Consider the following 17,144-nt stretch of genomic DNA (forward strand, 5'->3'; position numbering starts at 1 on the left):
TGCCTCCTGTGGTTGTTAGCGGTACTACATCATTATCTCGCCAGGCTTCAATGTCTGCATTGGTCGTACTGTCAATATCTGTAGTCGATGATCGTTAATTATTGAACGTTACTTTCTCTCCAGTGTGCAATGAAGAAAACCCCTGCGAGGGGCTCAGCAGACACGCCACGTTTGAGAACTTTGGGATGGCTTTCCTGACACTCTTCAGGGTCTCCACTGGAGACAACTGGAACGGTATCATGAAGGTAAGGAGCAGGCATGTAATACTCCATGTCTCCAGCCGAGGGCATTGCAAGAAAAACACATCACCAGCAGCAATAGCATCTGATTATCACAGATCACATAACCCAGACAGTCAGCGATCATTTGATCACAAGGTTGACTTCATTGTAAGAAAAGGTTTTGATAAGCTGACCTTAAACATGGCCTAAACCAGCTCCTGCCTTGTGTATTATCCATGAGGGTAATGATACTTTATAAGATGTTTTGGAATGGTACCTTAACAATGACCTCATCATAGAGTAACTCCCCAGTGATCAGTAGTGATCTGCTGGGAAACCTGGCACTAAGTGTTTAGCTTCCCTGCAGCACCACCGCTGGTGAAAGTAAGCATTACAGAGCCTCCATTCATATCAATGGGTTGTCTGTGTAGTATAGGATAAGTCGGGTCCTCCAGAGTGAGAGACGATCTTTGTAACAAATCACCTTTCTGACCAAGAGGTGAGGGCCCTAAACAGAGGACCCCCCTCTATTATCTCCAAATGTACATGATAGGATTCTATAAATTGAACCTTTAAGTACTTCATCTCCAGCAGGAACGTGTTCCCTGACGTCCGGGCAGAGACAAGCAGATTCATTTTTTTACTAAACAACAGGGATGAGAACATACTGACATAATTAATATTTACCTAAAGACACCTCCACATCAGACTGCTCGGATGAGTCAGATCCATCTCCTCCGTAGCGTCTGTCATCCATGGCTGAAGTGTACAGAGAGGACCTCACCGAGCACACGCTGTCTGGATCTATAGCAGTGTCCTGTAACATGGTAGTAATATCATGTGGGTATAGGATTATGCTAGTCACTGGTTTCCAGGAATGAGGTAGGCTGTGGTGTTATGAGGCTTCCAGACTACTGGGAGGCTACCCGGTCTATTATGTCACTTATTTTTCTAGTAGGCTAGTCTATGATATCCCAGATTTCCTAGGAAGGGGTATGCTGCTTTATCTATGATGTCCTAGGTTTCCTAGGAAGGGGTAGGCTGCCTTATCCCTGATGTCCTAGGTTTCCTAGGAAGGGTTAGGCTTTTGTATCTTTGATGTCCTAGGAAGGGGTAGGTTGCCTTACATATAGTGTCCTAGGTTAACTAGGAAGGGGTAGGCCAACTTATATATGGGGGCAACCTACCCTTCCCAGCAAACCCAGTGACTTTTCTGTTATTTTTCTGGTTTTCCTGAGAAGTAGGCTGCCTTGTCTATGATCTCACTGGGCTTTTAGGCAAAGGTAAGCTACTTTATCTATGATGTCTGTCACGCTCGCGCCTTGGCTGAATGGCGCGAGCCGGGGGTTGTGGCCCCACTGTGCCACAGACCAGACTACCCTGGAAGGGGCGTGACTGCGACAGCTACCTTGGTCTTCCCTGGAGCCTCTGATGGTGAGGTCAGGCTTGTGCGGCAGATAGCTGTCGGGTGCCACTCCAGGGTGGTGTCTGGCTGTGGCTGCTGATCCAACTTGGAGACAAGTCACTTCGACAGATGTGACTGACAGGCAGACTGAGACACAGGGCAAGAAGGTACGACAGATACAGGGCAAGCAGGCGTGGCTTGGAGACACTGGGCTAACAGGCACGGCTTGAGACACAGGACAGGCGGGCACGGCTTGAGACACAGGACAGGCGGGCACGGCTTGAGACACAGGACAGGCGGGCACGGCTTGAGAAGGAACAGGTAGGGACCTGTTCACACAGCAGGTGCAGGTATGGATGCAGGCAGGCAGGAGTGGTATATGAGAGAACAGGTTTGGACCTGTTCACACAGGAGGTGCAGGTATGGATATAGGCAGGAAGGAGTGGTATATGAGAGAACAGGTTTGGACCTGTTCACACAGGAGGTGCAGGTAGGCAGAGCCGCAGGAGTGCGGATCAGGCAGAGCCGCAGGAGTGCGGAGCAGGCAGAGCCGCAGGAGTGCGGAGCAGGCAGAGCCGCAGGAGTGCGGAGCAGGCAGAGCCGCAGGAGTGCGGAGCAGGCAGAGCCGCAGGAGTGCGGAGCAGGCAGAGCCGCAGGAGTGCGGAGCAGGCAGAGCGGCTAAGGAGCCGTGCAGACAGAGCTGCGAAGGTGCAGATGCACAGATAAAGCTGCGAGGGTGCAGATGCACAGATAAAGCTGCGAGGGTGCAGATGCACAGATAAAGCTGCGAGGGTGCAGATGCACAGATAAAGCTGCGAGGGTGCAGATGCACAGACAGGGGGGGGGACACAAGGAAAGACACGGCAGAGAAGGAACCACAAACAAGGAGACAGAGGTAAGACTGAGTTCAGACAGAGACACCGGGACAAAGACACAAGGACCAGGATATTCTGCCTCCTGGCAGGCGGACAGAGTACAAAGCAAGACTAGAGTAATCCTCCAGAGAAGGAGACACACAGAACAGGGCCTGGCTTGCTCAGCAGCAAGATACTGAGTATAGACATTGCACAGGCAATATTTCAGTGGGAGTGGCGAAACTAAATAGTCAAGGCCTCCAGGTGATTGGTCAGGGACAGATTACACAGGTGCACCCTGACTGCATAAGAACCAGAGAGTTCAGGCGCCGCCCCCCTATACACACAGTCTGGAAACATGGAGAGCAGAGGCACAGAGCTGGCAACAGACAGAATTCACTGCATGGCTTGAAGCAGAAAGTAAGTTGGTGTGCGGGGGATGGGAGGCCATGCGGTGATGCCAGCAGGGTTGTTACAATGTCACTGGGTTTCCTAGGAAGGGGTAGGGTGCCTTATCCACAGTGTCCTAGGTTTCTTAGGAAGGGGTAGGCTGTCTTATCTATAGTGTCCTAGCTTTCCTAGAAAGGGGTAGGCTGCCTTTTCTATGATGTCCTAGGTTTCCTAGGAAGGAGTAGGCTGCTTTATCTATAGTGTCCTAGGTTTCCTAGGAAGGAGTAGGCTGCCTTATCTATAGTGTCCTAGGTTTCCTAGGAAGGGGTAGGCTGCCTTATCTATAGTGTCCTAGGTTTCCTAGGAAGGAGTAGGCTGCCTTATCTATAGTGTCCTAGCTCTCCTAGAAAGGGGTAGGCTGCCTTATCTATAGTGTCCTAGGTTTCCTAGGAAGGGGTATGCTGCCTTATCTATAGTGTCCTAGGTTTCCTAGGAAGGAGTAGGCTGCCTTATCTATAGTGTCCTAGCTCTCCTAGAAAGGGGTAGGCTGCCTTATCTATAGTGTCCTAGGTTTCCTAGGAAGGGTTAGGCTGCCTTATCTATAGTGTCCTAGGTTTCCTAGGAAGGGGTAGGCTGTCTTATCTATAGTGTCCTAGCTCTCCTAGAAAGGGGTAGGCTGCCTTATCTATAGTGTCCTAGGTTTCATAGGAAGGGGTAGGCTGCCTTATCTATAGTGTCCTAGGTTTCCTAGGAAGGGGTAGGCTGCCTTATCTGTAGTATCCTAACCTTCCGAGAAAGGGGTAGGCTGCCTTATCTATAGTGTCCTAGGTTTCCTAGGAAGGGGTAGGCTGCCTTATCTATAGTGTCCTAGGTTTCCTAGGAAGGGGTAGGCTGCCTTATCTGTAGTATCCTAACCTTCCGAGAAAGGGGTAGGCTGCCTTATCTATAGTGTCCTAGGTTTCCTAGGAAGGGGTAGGCTGCCTTATCCACAGTGTCCTAGGTTTCCTAGGAAGGGGTAGGCTGTCTTATCTATAGTGTCCTAGGTTTCCTAGGAAGGGGTAGGCTGTCTTATCTATAGTGTCCTAGGTTTCCTAGGAAGGGGTATGCTGCCTTATCTATAGTGTCCTAGGTTTCCTAGGAAGGGGTAGGCTGCCTTATCTATAGTATCCTAGCTTTCCTAGAAAGGGGTAGGCTGCCTTATCTATAGTGTCCTAGGTTTCCTAGAAAGGGGTAGGCTGTCTTATCTATAGTGTCCTAGGTTTCCTAGGAAGGGGTATGCTGCCTTATCTATAGTGTCCTAGGTTTCCTAGGAAGGGGTAGGCTGCCTTATCTATAGTATCCTAGCTTTCCTAGAAAGGGGTAGGCTGTCTTATCTATAGTGTCCTAGGTTTCCTAGGAAGGGGTAGGCTGTCTTATCTATAGTGTCCTAGGTTTCCTAGGAAGGGGTAGGCTGTCTTATCTATAGTGTCCTAGGTTTCCTAGAAAGGGGTAGGCTGCCTTATCTATAGTATCCTAGCTTTCCTAGAAAGGGGTAGGCTGTCTTATCTATAGTGTCCTAGGTTTCCTAGGAAGGGGTAGGCTGCCTTATCTATAGTGTCCTAGATTTCCTAGGAAGGGGTAGGCTGTCTTATCTATAGTGTCCTAGATTTCCTAGGAAGAGGTAGGCTGTCTTATCTGTGATGTTGCTGGGTTTCCTGGGAAGGGTAGGCTGCCTTTTCTGTAATTTTACTGGTTTTCCTCAGAAGTAGGCTGCCTTGTCTATGATCTCACTGGGCTTTTGGGGAAGGGTAGGCTACTTTATCTATGATGTCACTGGGTTTCTGGGGAAGCTGTAGACAAACTAGTCTATGATGTCACTACACTTTCCGGGAAAGAGAAGGGTTCCTTAATTTTGATATAACAAGATTTCCAGGGAATGGGTTGGATGCTTTGCATTGTCCGAGGGTTTTCAGGGATTGGGTAAGCTTCGTTTAATCTGAAGTTTCAAGTTTTCTTAGCCTTGGGGTACATCGCCTCATTGTCTTTTAAGCCAGTGGGGTTCCTGGGAGTGGTAGTCTTGAGAGGTCATGTCAATTATACCAAAGATTTCAGAAGCGCGGAGTTCATTATGAAGTCAACGTTTTCTATGGACGAGGCATCTGTGAATATTGTAGGAATGTTTGGGATGTCTTAGGTGAATGAGTCATCAGTATCAATGAAATATTAATATGTGACCTTGTCCTCTTCTAGGACACACTCCGTGAATGTAACAGCGATGACAAGAACTGCCTCAGCTACCTACCCTTCATCTCCCCCGTCTACTTCGTCACCTTCGTCCTCATTGCCCAATTTGTCCTGGTTAATGTGGTGGTGGCCGTCCTCATGAAGCATCTCGAAGAAAGCAATAAAGAAGCCAAAGAAGACGCGGAGATGGATGCTGAGATTGAGATGGAGATGTCAAGAGCTGTCACCCCGGTCTGCCCGGTAGGCCCTCCGACCTTAGATGGCAAGGCAACTGGTGGTGGTCAAGTGTCAATGAAGAATGATCTGCCAGAGCTGTTGAAGCAGGCAAGGGTAAGGGTCCAGCATGTTATGTGTGCCACTGAGGGGGGCAGTAGTTGGGTTTGGAACAGTTAAAGGAATGATACCCCACCTTTTTGATCTTATAATGCGCATAATTCATACCTGTTTCCTCCATTTTGCACTGAAGGCGGCACTGAGCCACGAGAATGTGACATTATTGATTCCTGATACGTTGGAAGGTTCAGTTCCGCGGAAAGAGAAAAGACCAGGCTCCCCCATGCCCTGCCAGCAGGCATTGCCGCTTCCCCTCCTGCCCTGCAGCTTTGGGCCTGAGGTGAATCCCTGCACTCTGCTTATATGTCCTGTGTGGTATCCACAAGCAATGCTTTCCGTGGCTTTTTCACCTGCTTTTGAGCTTTTCTTCTCCTTCCCTTGATGACAGCTTGTCCATGATAGCCTCGTATCAGGGAGAAGTGTTGGAGCCTGCTTGCTCACTGCTCTTGCCATCACTAAGGACTTGTGCGCAGCACGCTTTGTTGACGCTAATGTCTGTGATGTTCACTTATGGACAGCGGTACAGGACACCATTAAGGAAAAGCGTTGTTATCTCCAAGCTATCGGTTTGTCTCATCCACAGGATGGTGACGTTTACATGAGGGACGGAACTGGATCCCAAAACCTCCTGACGGTCAGAAAGGTTTCGGTGTCTAGAATGCTCTCGCTACCCAATGACAGCTACATGTTCCGCCCCGTTCTGCCAGCAAAGTTATCGTACCCTCTGCGGGATGTGGAGGCCTATGAGGACAGCCCTCCAGAAGGTATGATGGTAGCAGTAGACCTGACTGCAAACCACCTAGACCATGAAGACTTGCTGCTCACATTTGTTGAGGCCCCTTAGAAGGCGAATAGTCTATCTCTGTGCCTAATAATTAATCTGTTTATCCCTGTGATGAAGGATCCCTGTAGGTGACGATCCCTTATATCATTTTTGTTACTGTAGGGTCATGTCTTTCAATCCATTCCCAGCCAAATGAACCTGGCAACTGTCTGAAAACACCAGTAGACTGTCCACTCCTGCCGTCACCGAGCTGCAATGTGGACAACGATGACATGCCTAAAATTCCACCTCCACGCCCCGCCGCTTCCTGGTCACCCAGTCTAAACCGACTGCTGCAACGTCAGGTAATGGTGATTGTTTTTAGTAGATATTAACTATAATCTGATGGTATCCAACCAATGGCTCTCGATCGTTTGTGAATATATAACTAGTAACGTGCCCCGATAGCTGCAGATTATCAGGACATAACGAGAACTGTATCGGGCATAGAGCCATAGGCTGGAGACTCCTACCATAAGCCATGTCTGCTCTACTGTGCTTGTAAGGAAAGAACCTTTTCTAGCTTTTAGCTCACAGACATTTCTGAAAGGAAAGTTCCTCTTTTGAAAATATTTAAAGGGTATGTTTCATTTAAAGAAAAACAATTGAAATGTCAGAGAAGTTTTGATCGGTGGGGGGTCTGAGTCCTGACATCCCACCAATCTCTAAAAGAAAGGGGCAGAGGTCGTCTTTGATTGATTCGGCTTAGCTGATCCTCTGAGATTTGAGCATGCGGTGTATGGATTCATAGGCTTTCTACAGGTCTGTAAACCGTATGTTCTGCTCTATGAGAAGGAAGGAAAAAGCACAGCTCTCGGCTGAGCAATTCTACCCCTTTGATTAAGCAAGCGATGGGGGGGGTTGCTGCACCCTGATGCATACCGATCGGAAAATCTCGACGTGAACTGAACTTGACGTACTTGTGTCTTCTATCAACCATAAAACTAAGAAACTATGAAGCCATCATCCTCATGGTTTTCTTCACATTTTTGTCCCCCCAGGAGGCCGTACGTATGGATTCGGTTGACTATCAGAATGGCGAATCCAAGGACGGCGTTAAAGTGGAATCAGAGGAGGGTTCAAAACTGAAAGCGCCTTCACTCAATAACCTTGTTCCCAACCTGCTCTGCCCATTGCCCCTATCACTGCATGGAACCCCTCAATCTTCCCCCAAACTATCTCCCCACCACAGACATTCCAGTGTCCATACACGCAATCACACCTATAGCCAATACAGTATTCCTAGTCGTCCATCAAGCGTCAGCAGCGACAACACCAACCCTGACGAGTCTACGTTAGAGTCCTCTGATCCAGCCGATGAAGAGGTCAGCCACATAAACAGCTTGGCCACCGGCTGGAGAGGACAGTCCAATCATAGAAGCCATTCGGTATCTCCATTCATCTCCCAAGTTTCATCTCCTCCTTCTCCTCCACCACTAAAGAACTGCAATAGCACAGCCAGCCTGGTTGGGACCAGCAATAGCAAAGACTTGAAGAAGTTCTACAGTGTTGATACTCAAGGATTTTTAGCAAAGCCCACATGGGCAGAAGACCAAAGGAGGCATTCGATCGAGGTCTGCCCCTCCATCGATGACGATGGAGATTCCTGTTTTGATCTGTCCATCGACGGCAAGCAGGACTCTTCTATTCTCATACAGTCTGACCCAGAGTACATCAATGGGGTTCGAAGGAAGAAGAAGATGAGCCCGCCTTGTATTTCTATAGATCCTCCCATGGAGGACGAGACCGGCACAGCTTCACGTACCAAAGCATCGGATAACAGCATGTTGCGAAGGAGGACGCCGTCGTGTGAATCTACCGCATACAGGGACTCGTTAGACTTTAGCGACAACCAAGGTGTAGAACAGCAATGTAAACCCGAGAGACGGAGCCAAGCACCTTGTCGAAACGAACACTTGGTCATTCTCAGCTATTCATTCGACCAGCGGGAGGCGAACAGCTTCTCAGAACTTTTAACAGAGAGTGGACATCCCACTTCTCCATCCGTAGTCATTACGGACTCCAGGCCCGAGACGGGGGCGTTAGAAATTAAGCAACTAGACCATCTTCATAGTAACAATTCCGAGAAGAGAGATTTCGCGGAAATGAAGAGTTCTTTAAAAAATCCTGCACTAGTCGACGCTTCTAATACATCGGGCGAAGTGACGGACAAACCGTTATAGCTTTTCAGGATACAAGGGCTTGTGACGAACCACTGGATAGACGGGTCTAAGAAAGCCCCTTCGGATGCGGAGGGTTTTCAATAAGCGGCGGGATAAGAAGGGGAGCTGCAGATGGTTTGAATAAAAAAAAAGAAAAAAAAAAATTACTAAGAATTTTTGATTTGTTTGATTTTATAAACGAAATACGGAGATAACTTCCCATATAGCCTCAATCACATTGATTCGAGTTTTTATTTTAATGTTTTGTTTTTTTTTGGTTGGTTTTTATATTCTTAAGTTGGCACTTTTTTTTTTTAAATTGTGCAGAGACACAGTATGCCGAAGTGCTGACAGATGAAGAATTGTACAATATCTGTATATCAGCGGTATAAATAAAATAGAAATAATGTATTTGTGAAAAAAACGCCATAGTTATTTGTGCTGTGTGCAGGTCGGACAATTCTAGGTGTGCGATATTTTGTGCAACTTGCTAATGTACTTTGTGTTTCAATATTTTTTTCATTTCCAAGATCTCTGCTTGCTGTCAGTAAATCTTCCATTGTAAGAAATGTTCCAGCTGAGTAAGTGAGGCTACGCCATTCCTAATAGTCCCCCTACAGCTGATGGTTTCCTAAAACTATCATGACCTGAACTATTGGGACCAGAGATACATTTATTCTGCTCACAGAGGATCGCTGACACAGGACACAACTGAAGCAAACCCTCACCTGTGAGAAGGATTTGGTCTGTAGAGATTTTTTAGCCTCTGGATATAAATGAGAAAGTTCCTATTCAGTGACAGCAAGCAGAGATCTGAAAATGGTGAAATGAAACAGAAAAGTATTTTACAAAGTTGCAGAACTTTTCTTATACGATGATGAAGCTTTACTTACCTGGGGCTCAGGTGTCGCAGTCGTACCTAAGATGTACGGCCACGTACCCGAGTCAGGAGCTTTCTATGTAGTGTTCAGTGAGCTCAACTATAGGTTATATCAGAAAAGGGTGAAGTGAGGAATGCAAGCAGCACTCATACAGTTGTGGCCAAAAGTATTGACACCCCTGCAATTCTGTCAGATAATACTCAGTTTCTTCCTGAAAATGATTGCAAACACAAATTCTTTGTTATTTTTATCTTCATTTAATTTGTCTTAAATGAAAAAACACAAAAAGAATTGTCCTAAAGCCAAATTGGATATAATTCCACACCAAACATAAAAAAGAGGGTGGACAAAAGTATTGGCACTGTTCGAAAAATCATGTGATGCTTCTCTAATCTAATTTGTGTAATTAACAGCACCTGTAACTTACCTGTGGCACCTAACAGGTGTTGGCAATAACTAAATCACACTTGCAGCCAGTTGACATGGATTAAAGTTGACTCAACCTCTGTCCTGTGTCCTTGTGTGCACCACATTGAGCATGGAGAAAAGAAACAAGACCAAAGAACTGTCTGAGGACTTGAGAAACCAAATTGTGAGGACGCATGAGCAATCTCAAGGCTACAAGTCCATCTCCAAAGACCGGAATGTTCCTGTGTCTACCGTGCGCAGTGTCATGAAGAAGTGTAAAGCCCATGGCACTGTGGCTAACCTCCCTAGATGTGGACGGAAAAGAAAAATTGACAAGAGATTTCAACGCAAGATTGTGCGGATGTTGGATAAAGAACCTCGACTAACATCCAAACAAGTTCAAGCTGCCCTGCAGTCCGAGGGTACAACAGTGTCAACCCGTACTATCCGTCGGCGTCGGAATGAAAAGGGACTGTATGGTAGGACACCCAGGAAGACCCCACTTCTTACCCCGAGACATAAAAAAGCCAGGCTGGAGTTTGCCAAAACTTACCTGAAAAAGCCTAAAACGTTTTGGAAGAATGTTCTCTGGTCAGATGAGACAAAAGTAGAGCTTTTTGGGCAAAGGCATCAACATAGAGTTTACAGGAGAAAAAAAGAGGCATTCAAAGAAAAAAACACGGTCCCTACAGTCAAACATGGCGGAGGTTCCCTGAAGTTTTGGGGTTGCTTTGCTGCCTCTGGCACTGGACTGCTTGACCGTGTGCATGGCATTATGAAGTCAGAAGACTACCAACAAATTTTGCAGCATAATGTAGGGCCCAGTGTGAGAAAGCTGGGTCTCCCTCAGAGGTCATGGGTCTTCCAGCAGGACAATGACCCAAAACACACTTCAAAAAGCACTAGAAAATGGTTTGAGAGAAAGCACTGGAGACTTCTAAGGTGGCCAGCAATGAGTCCAGACCTGAATCCCCTAGAACAGGGGTCCCCAACCACCGGTCCGCGGCCCAGCACCGGGCCGTTGCAGTGCCCTTGCCGGTCCGCGGACAGAAGGGGAGCCGGCGGCGGTGCAGCAGTGCCTGATACTCACCCTGCATCCCGCGGCGGCTTCATCCAGTGCTGAGCGGTCACGTGTACCGCTCATTTAAGGTCATGAATATGGACACCACTCATCTCCCATAGGCGTGGCGTCCATATTCATAGACCTTAATGAGCGGTAGCACGTGACCGCTCCGCACAGGAGCTGAAGAACCGCGAGATGCAGGGAGGGAAGTTCAGCGATGTGAGGGTAAGTATGATGGGGGAGGATGGGGGAGCCGAGTGGAGCCATATATACAAGGGAGGGAGAGTGGGAACGGAGCTTTATATACAAGGGAGGGAGAGTGGGAGCGGAGCCTTATATACAAGGGAGGCCGGGAGAGTGGGAGCGGAGCCATATATACAGGGGAGGGAGAGTGGGAGCAGAGCCATATTTACAGGGGAGGGAGAGTGGGAGCGGAGCCATATATAAGGGAGGCCGGGAGAGTGGGAGCGGAGCCATATATACAAGGGAGGCCGGGAGGGTGGGAGCAGAGCCTTATATACAAGGGAGGGTGGGAGCGGAGCCATATATACAAGGGAGGCCGGGAGGGTGGGAGCGGAGCCATATATACAAGGGAGGCCGGGAGAGTGGGAGCGGAGCCATATATACAAGGGAGGGAGAGTGGGAGCGGAGCCTTATATACAAGGGAGGCCGGGAGAGTGGGAGCGGAGCCATATATACAGGGGAGGGAGAGTGGGAGCAGAGCCATATTTACAGGGGAGGGAGTGGGAGCGGAGCCATATATAAGGGAGGCCGGGAGAGTGGGAGCGGAGCCATATATACAAGGGAGGCCGGGAGGGTGGGAGCGGAGCCATATATACAAGGGAGGCCGGGAGGGTGGGAGCGGAGCCATATATACAAGGGAGGCCGGGAGGGTGGGAGCGGAGCCATATATACAAGGGAGGCCGGGAGGGTGGGAGCGGAGCCATATATACAAGGGAGAGTGGGAGCGGAGCCATATATACAAGGGAGGCCGGGAGAGTGGGAGCGGAGCCATAAATACAAGGGAGGGAGAGTGGGAGCGGAGCCATATATACAAGGGAGGGAGAGTGAGAGCAGAGCAATGTATACAAGGGAGGGAGAGTGGGAGCAGAGCCATATATACAGGGGAGGGTGGGAGCGGAGCCATATATACAAGGGAGGCCGGGAGGGTGGGAGCGGAGCCATATATACAAGGGAGGCCGGGAGAGTGGGAGCGGAGCCATATATACAAGGGAGGGAGAGTGGGAGCGGAGCCATAAATACAAGGGAGGGAGAGTGGGAGCGGAGCCATAAATACAAGGGAGGGAGAATGAGAGCAGGGCCATATATACAAGGGAGGGAGAGTGGGAGCGGAGCCATATATGAAAGGGAGGGAGAGTGGGAGCGGAGCCATATATACAGGGGAGGGAGAGTGGGAGCGGAGCCATATATACAGGGGAGGGAGAGTGGGAGCGGAGCCATGTATACAAGGGAGGGAGAGTGGGAGCGGAGCCATATATACAGGGGAGGGAGAGTGGGAGCAGAGCCATGTATACAAGGGAGGGAGAGTGGGAGCGGAGCCATGCATACAGGGGAGAAAGAGTGGGAGCGGAGCCATATATACAGGATGGGAGGGTGGGAGCAGAGCCATGTATACAAGGGAGGGAGAGTGGGAGCGGAGCCATATATACAGGGGAGGGAGAGTGGGAGCAGAGCCATGTATACAAGGGAGGGAGAGTGGGAGCGGAGCCATGCATACAGGGGAGAAAGAGTGGGAGAGGAGCCATATATACAGCATGGGAGGGTGGGAGGAGAGCCATGTATACAGGATGGGACAGGGGAGCCATGTATACAGGATGGAAGAGTGGGAGCAGAGCCATGTATACAGGATGGGAGGGTGGGAGCGGAGCCATATATACAGGATGGGAGGGTGGGAGCAGAGCCATGTATACAGGATGGGACAGGGGAGCCATGTATACAGGATGGGAGGGTGGGAGCAGAGCCATGTATACAAGGATGGGACAGGGGAGCCATGCATACAACAGGGGGAGCCACACAGAGCTGAACAGGACGGGGGGAACCACACATACATTTTCTGATGATTAGAAAATAATCAGCATGTACAGAACTCCAGTACAATTTTTCTTAAGTGCTCAATGCTCCATTTCCTTGTAGGTTCCAATCATCATTAGCAGTGACGATCATCAGTAGAAGTAGCCCAGTGCTCCCACTGAAACAGAGAAGCAAGCCAGGTGCTCCCACTCAATCAAAACCTATGGTGAGTTGAGTCACATTAAAAATGTTATAATTAAATTATAAGTATGCACTGCTAAACTACAACCCCGTCCATAGCCCCGCCCCCTTATGACCAAAGCCCCGCCCCTGTCACACCTCCATCCCCGCCCTGCCGGGCCATGGAAGAATGGTCTTGCTTCAAGCCGGTCCCTGGTGCAAAAAAGGTTGGGGACCACTGCCCTAGAACACCTGTGGAGAGATCTAAAAATGGCAGTTTGGAGAAGGCACCCTTCAAATATCAGGGACCTGGAGCAGTTTGCCAAAGAAGAATGGTCTAAAATTCCAGCAGAGCATTGTAAGAAACTCATTGATGGTTACCGGAAGCGGTTGGTCGCAGTTATTTTGGCTAAAGGTTGTGCAACCAAGTATTAGGCTGAGGGTGCCAATACTTTTGTCTGGCCCATTTTTGGAGTTTTGTGTGAAATGATCAATGTTTTGCTTTTTGCTTCATTCTCTTTTGTGTTTTTTCATTTAAGACAAATTAAATGAAGATAATACCAAAGAATTTGTGTTTGCAATAATTTTCAGGAACAAACTGAGTATTATCTGACAAAATTGCAAGGGTGTCAATACTTTTGACCACAACTGTAGCTCACATCTCACAGGAAGGGACATGTAACATGTATATAATCAGTACACACCGTACATCACCCATACTAGCTACACCCACAATACACACCGTACATCACCCATACTAGCTACACCCACAATACACACCATACATCACCCATACTAACTACACCCACAATACACACCGTACATCACCCATACTAACTACACGAACAATACACACCGTACATCACCCATACTAACTACACCCGCAATACACACTGTACATCACCAATACTAGCTACACCCACAATACACACCGTACATCACCCATACTAGCTACACCCACAATACACACCGTACATCACCCATACTAACTACACCCACAATACACACCGTACATCACCAATACTAACTACATCCACAACACACACTGTACATTACCAATGCTACACCCACAACTACACCCACAATACACACCGTACATCACCCATACTAACTACACCCGCAATACACACCATACATCACCCATACTAACTACACCCGCAATACACACCGTACATCACCCATACTAACTACACCCGCAATACGCACCGTACATCACCAATACTAACTACACCCGCAATACGCACTGTACATCACCAATACTAACTACACCCGCAATACGCACCGTACATCACCAATACTAATTACACCTGCAATACACACCGTACATCACCAATATTAACTACACCCGCAATACGTACCATACATCACCAATACTAACTACATCCGCAATACACACCGTACATCACCAATACTAACGACACCCGCAATACACACCGTACATCACCTATACTAACTACACCCGCAATACACACCGTACATCACCCATACTAACTACATCCGCAATACACACCGTACATCACCCATACTAACTACATCCGCAATACACACTGTACATCACCAATACTAACTACACCCACAATACACACCGTACATCACCCATACTAACTACACCCGCAATACACACCGTACATCACCAATACTAACTACACCCGCAATACACATTGTACATCACCAATACTAACTACACACCGTACATCACCAATACTAACTACACCCGCAATACACACCGTACAGCACCAATACTAAGTACACCCACAATACACACCGTACATCACCAATACTAACTACACCCACAATACACACCGTACATCACCCATACTAACTACACCTGCAATAAACACCGTACATCACTAATACTAGCTTCACCGCAATATACACCGTACATCACCAATACTAACTACACCCGCAATACACACCGTACATCACCAATACTAACTACATCCGCAATACACACCGTACATCACCAATACTAACTACATCCACAATATACACCGTACATCACCAATACTAACTACACCCACAATACACACCGTACATCACTAATACTAACTACACCTGCAATACACACGGTACATCACCCATACTAACTACACCCGCAATACACACCGTACATCACCAATACTAACTACACCCGCAATACACACCGTACATCACCAATACTAGCTTCACCCGCAATACACACCGTACATCACCAATACTAGCTTCATCCGCAACACACACCGTACATCACCAATACTACATCCACAACACACACCGTACATCACCAATACTAACTACATCCACAACACACACCATACATCACCAATACTAACTACATCCACAATACACACCGTACATCACCCATACTAACTACACCTGCAATAAACACCGTACATCACTAATACTAGCTTCACCGCAATATACACCGTACATCACCAATACTAACTACACCAGCAATACACACCGTACATCACCAATACTAACTACACCCGCAATACACACCGTACATCACCAATACTAACTACATCCGCAATACACACCGTACATCACCAATACTAACTACATCCACAATACACACCGTACATCACCAATACTAACTACACCCACAATACACACCGTACATCACTAATACTAACTACACCTGCAATACACACGGTACATCACCCATACTAACTACACCCGCAATACACACCGTACATCACCAATACTAACTACACCCGCAATACACACCGTACATCACCAATACTAGCTTCACCCGCAATACACACCGTACATCACCAATACTAGCTTCATCCGCAACACACACCGTACATCACCAATACTACATCCACAACACACACCGTACATCACCAATACTAACTACATCCACAACACACACCATACATCACCAATACTAACTACATCCACAATACACACCGTACATCACCAATACTAACTACACCCACAATACACACCATACATCACCAATACTAACTATATCCACAACACACACCGTACATTACCAATGCTACACCCACAATACACACCGTACATCACCAATACTAACTACACCCACAATACACACCGTACATCACCAATACTAACAACACCCGCAATACACACCGTACATCACCCATACTAACTACATCCGCAATACACACCGTACATCACCAATACTAACTACACCCGCAATACACACCGTACATCACCAATACTAACTACACCCGCAATACACACCGTACATCACCAATACTAACTACACCCGCAATACACACGGTACATCACCCATACTAACTACATCAGCAATACACACCGTACATCACCAATACTAGCTTCACCCGCAACACACACCATACATCACCAATACTACACCCACAAACCACACCGTACATCACCAATACTACACCCACAATACACACCGTACATCACCAATACTAACTACATCCACAACACACACCGTACATCACCAATACTAACTACATCCACAATACACACCGTACTTCACCAATACTAACTACATCCACAACACACACCGTACATTACCAATGCTACACCCACAACTACACCCACAATACACACCGTACATCACCAATACTAACTACACCCGCAATACACACCGTACATCACCAATACTAACTACACCCGCAATACACACCGTACACCAATACTAACTACACCCGCAACACACACCATACATCACCCATACTAACTACATCCGAAATACACACCATACATCACCCATACTAACTACACCCGCAATACACACCGTACATCACCAATACTAACTACACCCACAATACACACCGTACATCACCCATACTAACTACATCCGCAATACACACCGTACATCACCCATACTAACTACACCCGCAATACACACCGTACATCACCAATACTAACTACACCCGCAATACACACCGTTCATCATCAATACTAACTACACCCGTAATACACACGGTACATCACCCATACTAACTACACCCGCAATACACACCGTACATCACCAATACTAACTACACCCACAATACACACCGTACATCACCAATACTAACTACACCCACAATACACACGGTACATCACCCATACTAACTACACCCGCAATACACACCGTACATCACCAATACTAGCTTCACCCGCAACACACACCGTACATCACCAATACTACACCCACAAACCACACTGTACATCACCAATACTACATCCACAATACAC

General features: G+C 47.6%; 1 protein-coding gene across 5 annotated transcripts in view; it reads left to right on the forward strand.

Annotated features, from left to right (window-relative positions):
- The window catches only part of CACNA1H (calcium voltage-gated channel subunit alpha1 H), a 256,461-nt gene extending 247,638 nt beyond the window's left edge, over window positions 1-8,823 (forward strand). For 4 of the 5 annotated variants that reach the window (XM_073558450.1, XM_073558453.1, XM_073558452.1 and 1 more), the window contains exons 29-34: window positions 124-245; window positions 5,100-5,423; window positions 5,560-5,706; window positions 6,010-6,190; window positions 6,373-6,554; window positions 7,251-8,823. In XM_073558450.1, the coding sequence (XP_073414551.1) occupies window positions 124-245; window positions 5,100-5,423; window positions 5,560-5,706; window positions 6,010-6,190; window positions 6,373-6,554; window positions 7,251-8,432 (2,138 nt within the window). In that variant the 3' untranslated portion in view covers window positions 8,433-8,823. The remainder of the gene's footprint in view (window positions 1-123; window positions 246-5,099; window positions 5,424-5,559; window positions 5,707-6,009; window positions 6,191-6,372; window positions 6,555-7,250) is intronic. The other variant, XM_073558454.1, reaches the window with a different exon arrangement.
- Window positions 8,824-17,144: the final 8,321 nt, after the last annotated feature.

The sequence above is a fragment of the Dendrobates tinctorius genome, unplaced genomic scaffold (genome assembly GCF_039654945.1).
Source record: "Dendrobates tinctorius isolate UK_male_01 unplaced genomic scaffold, ASM3965494v1 ptg000257l, whole genome shotgun sequence".
NCBI classification, from domain to species: domain Eukaryota; kingdom Metazoa; phylum Chordata; class Amphibia; order Anura; family Dendrobatidae; genus Dendrobates; species Dendrobates tinctorius.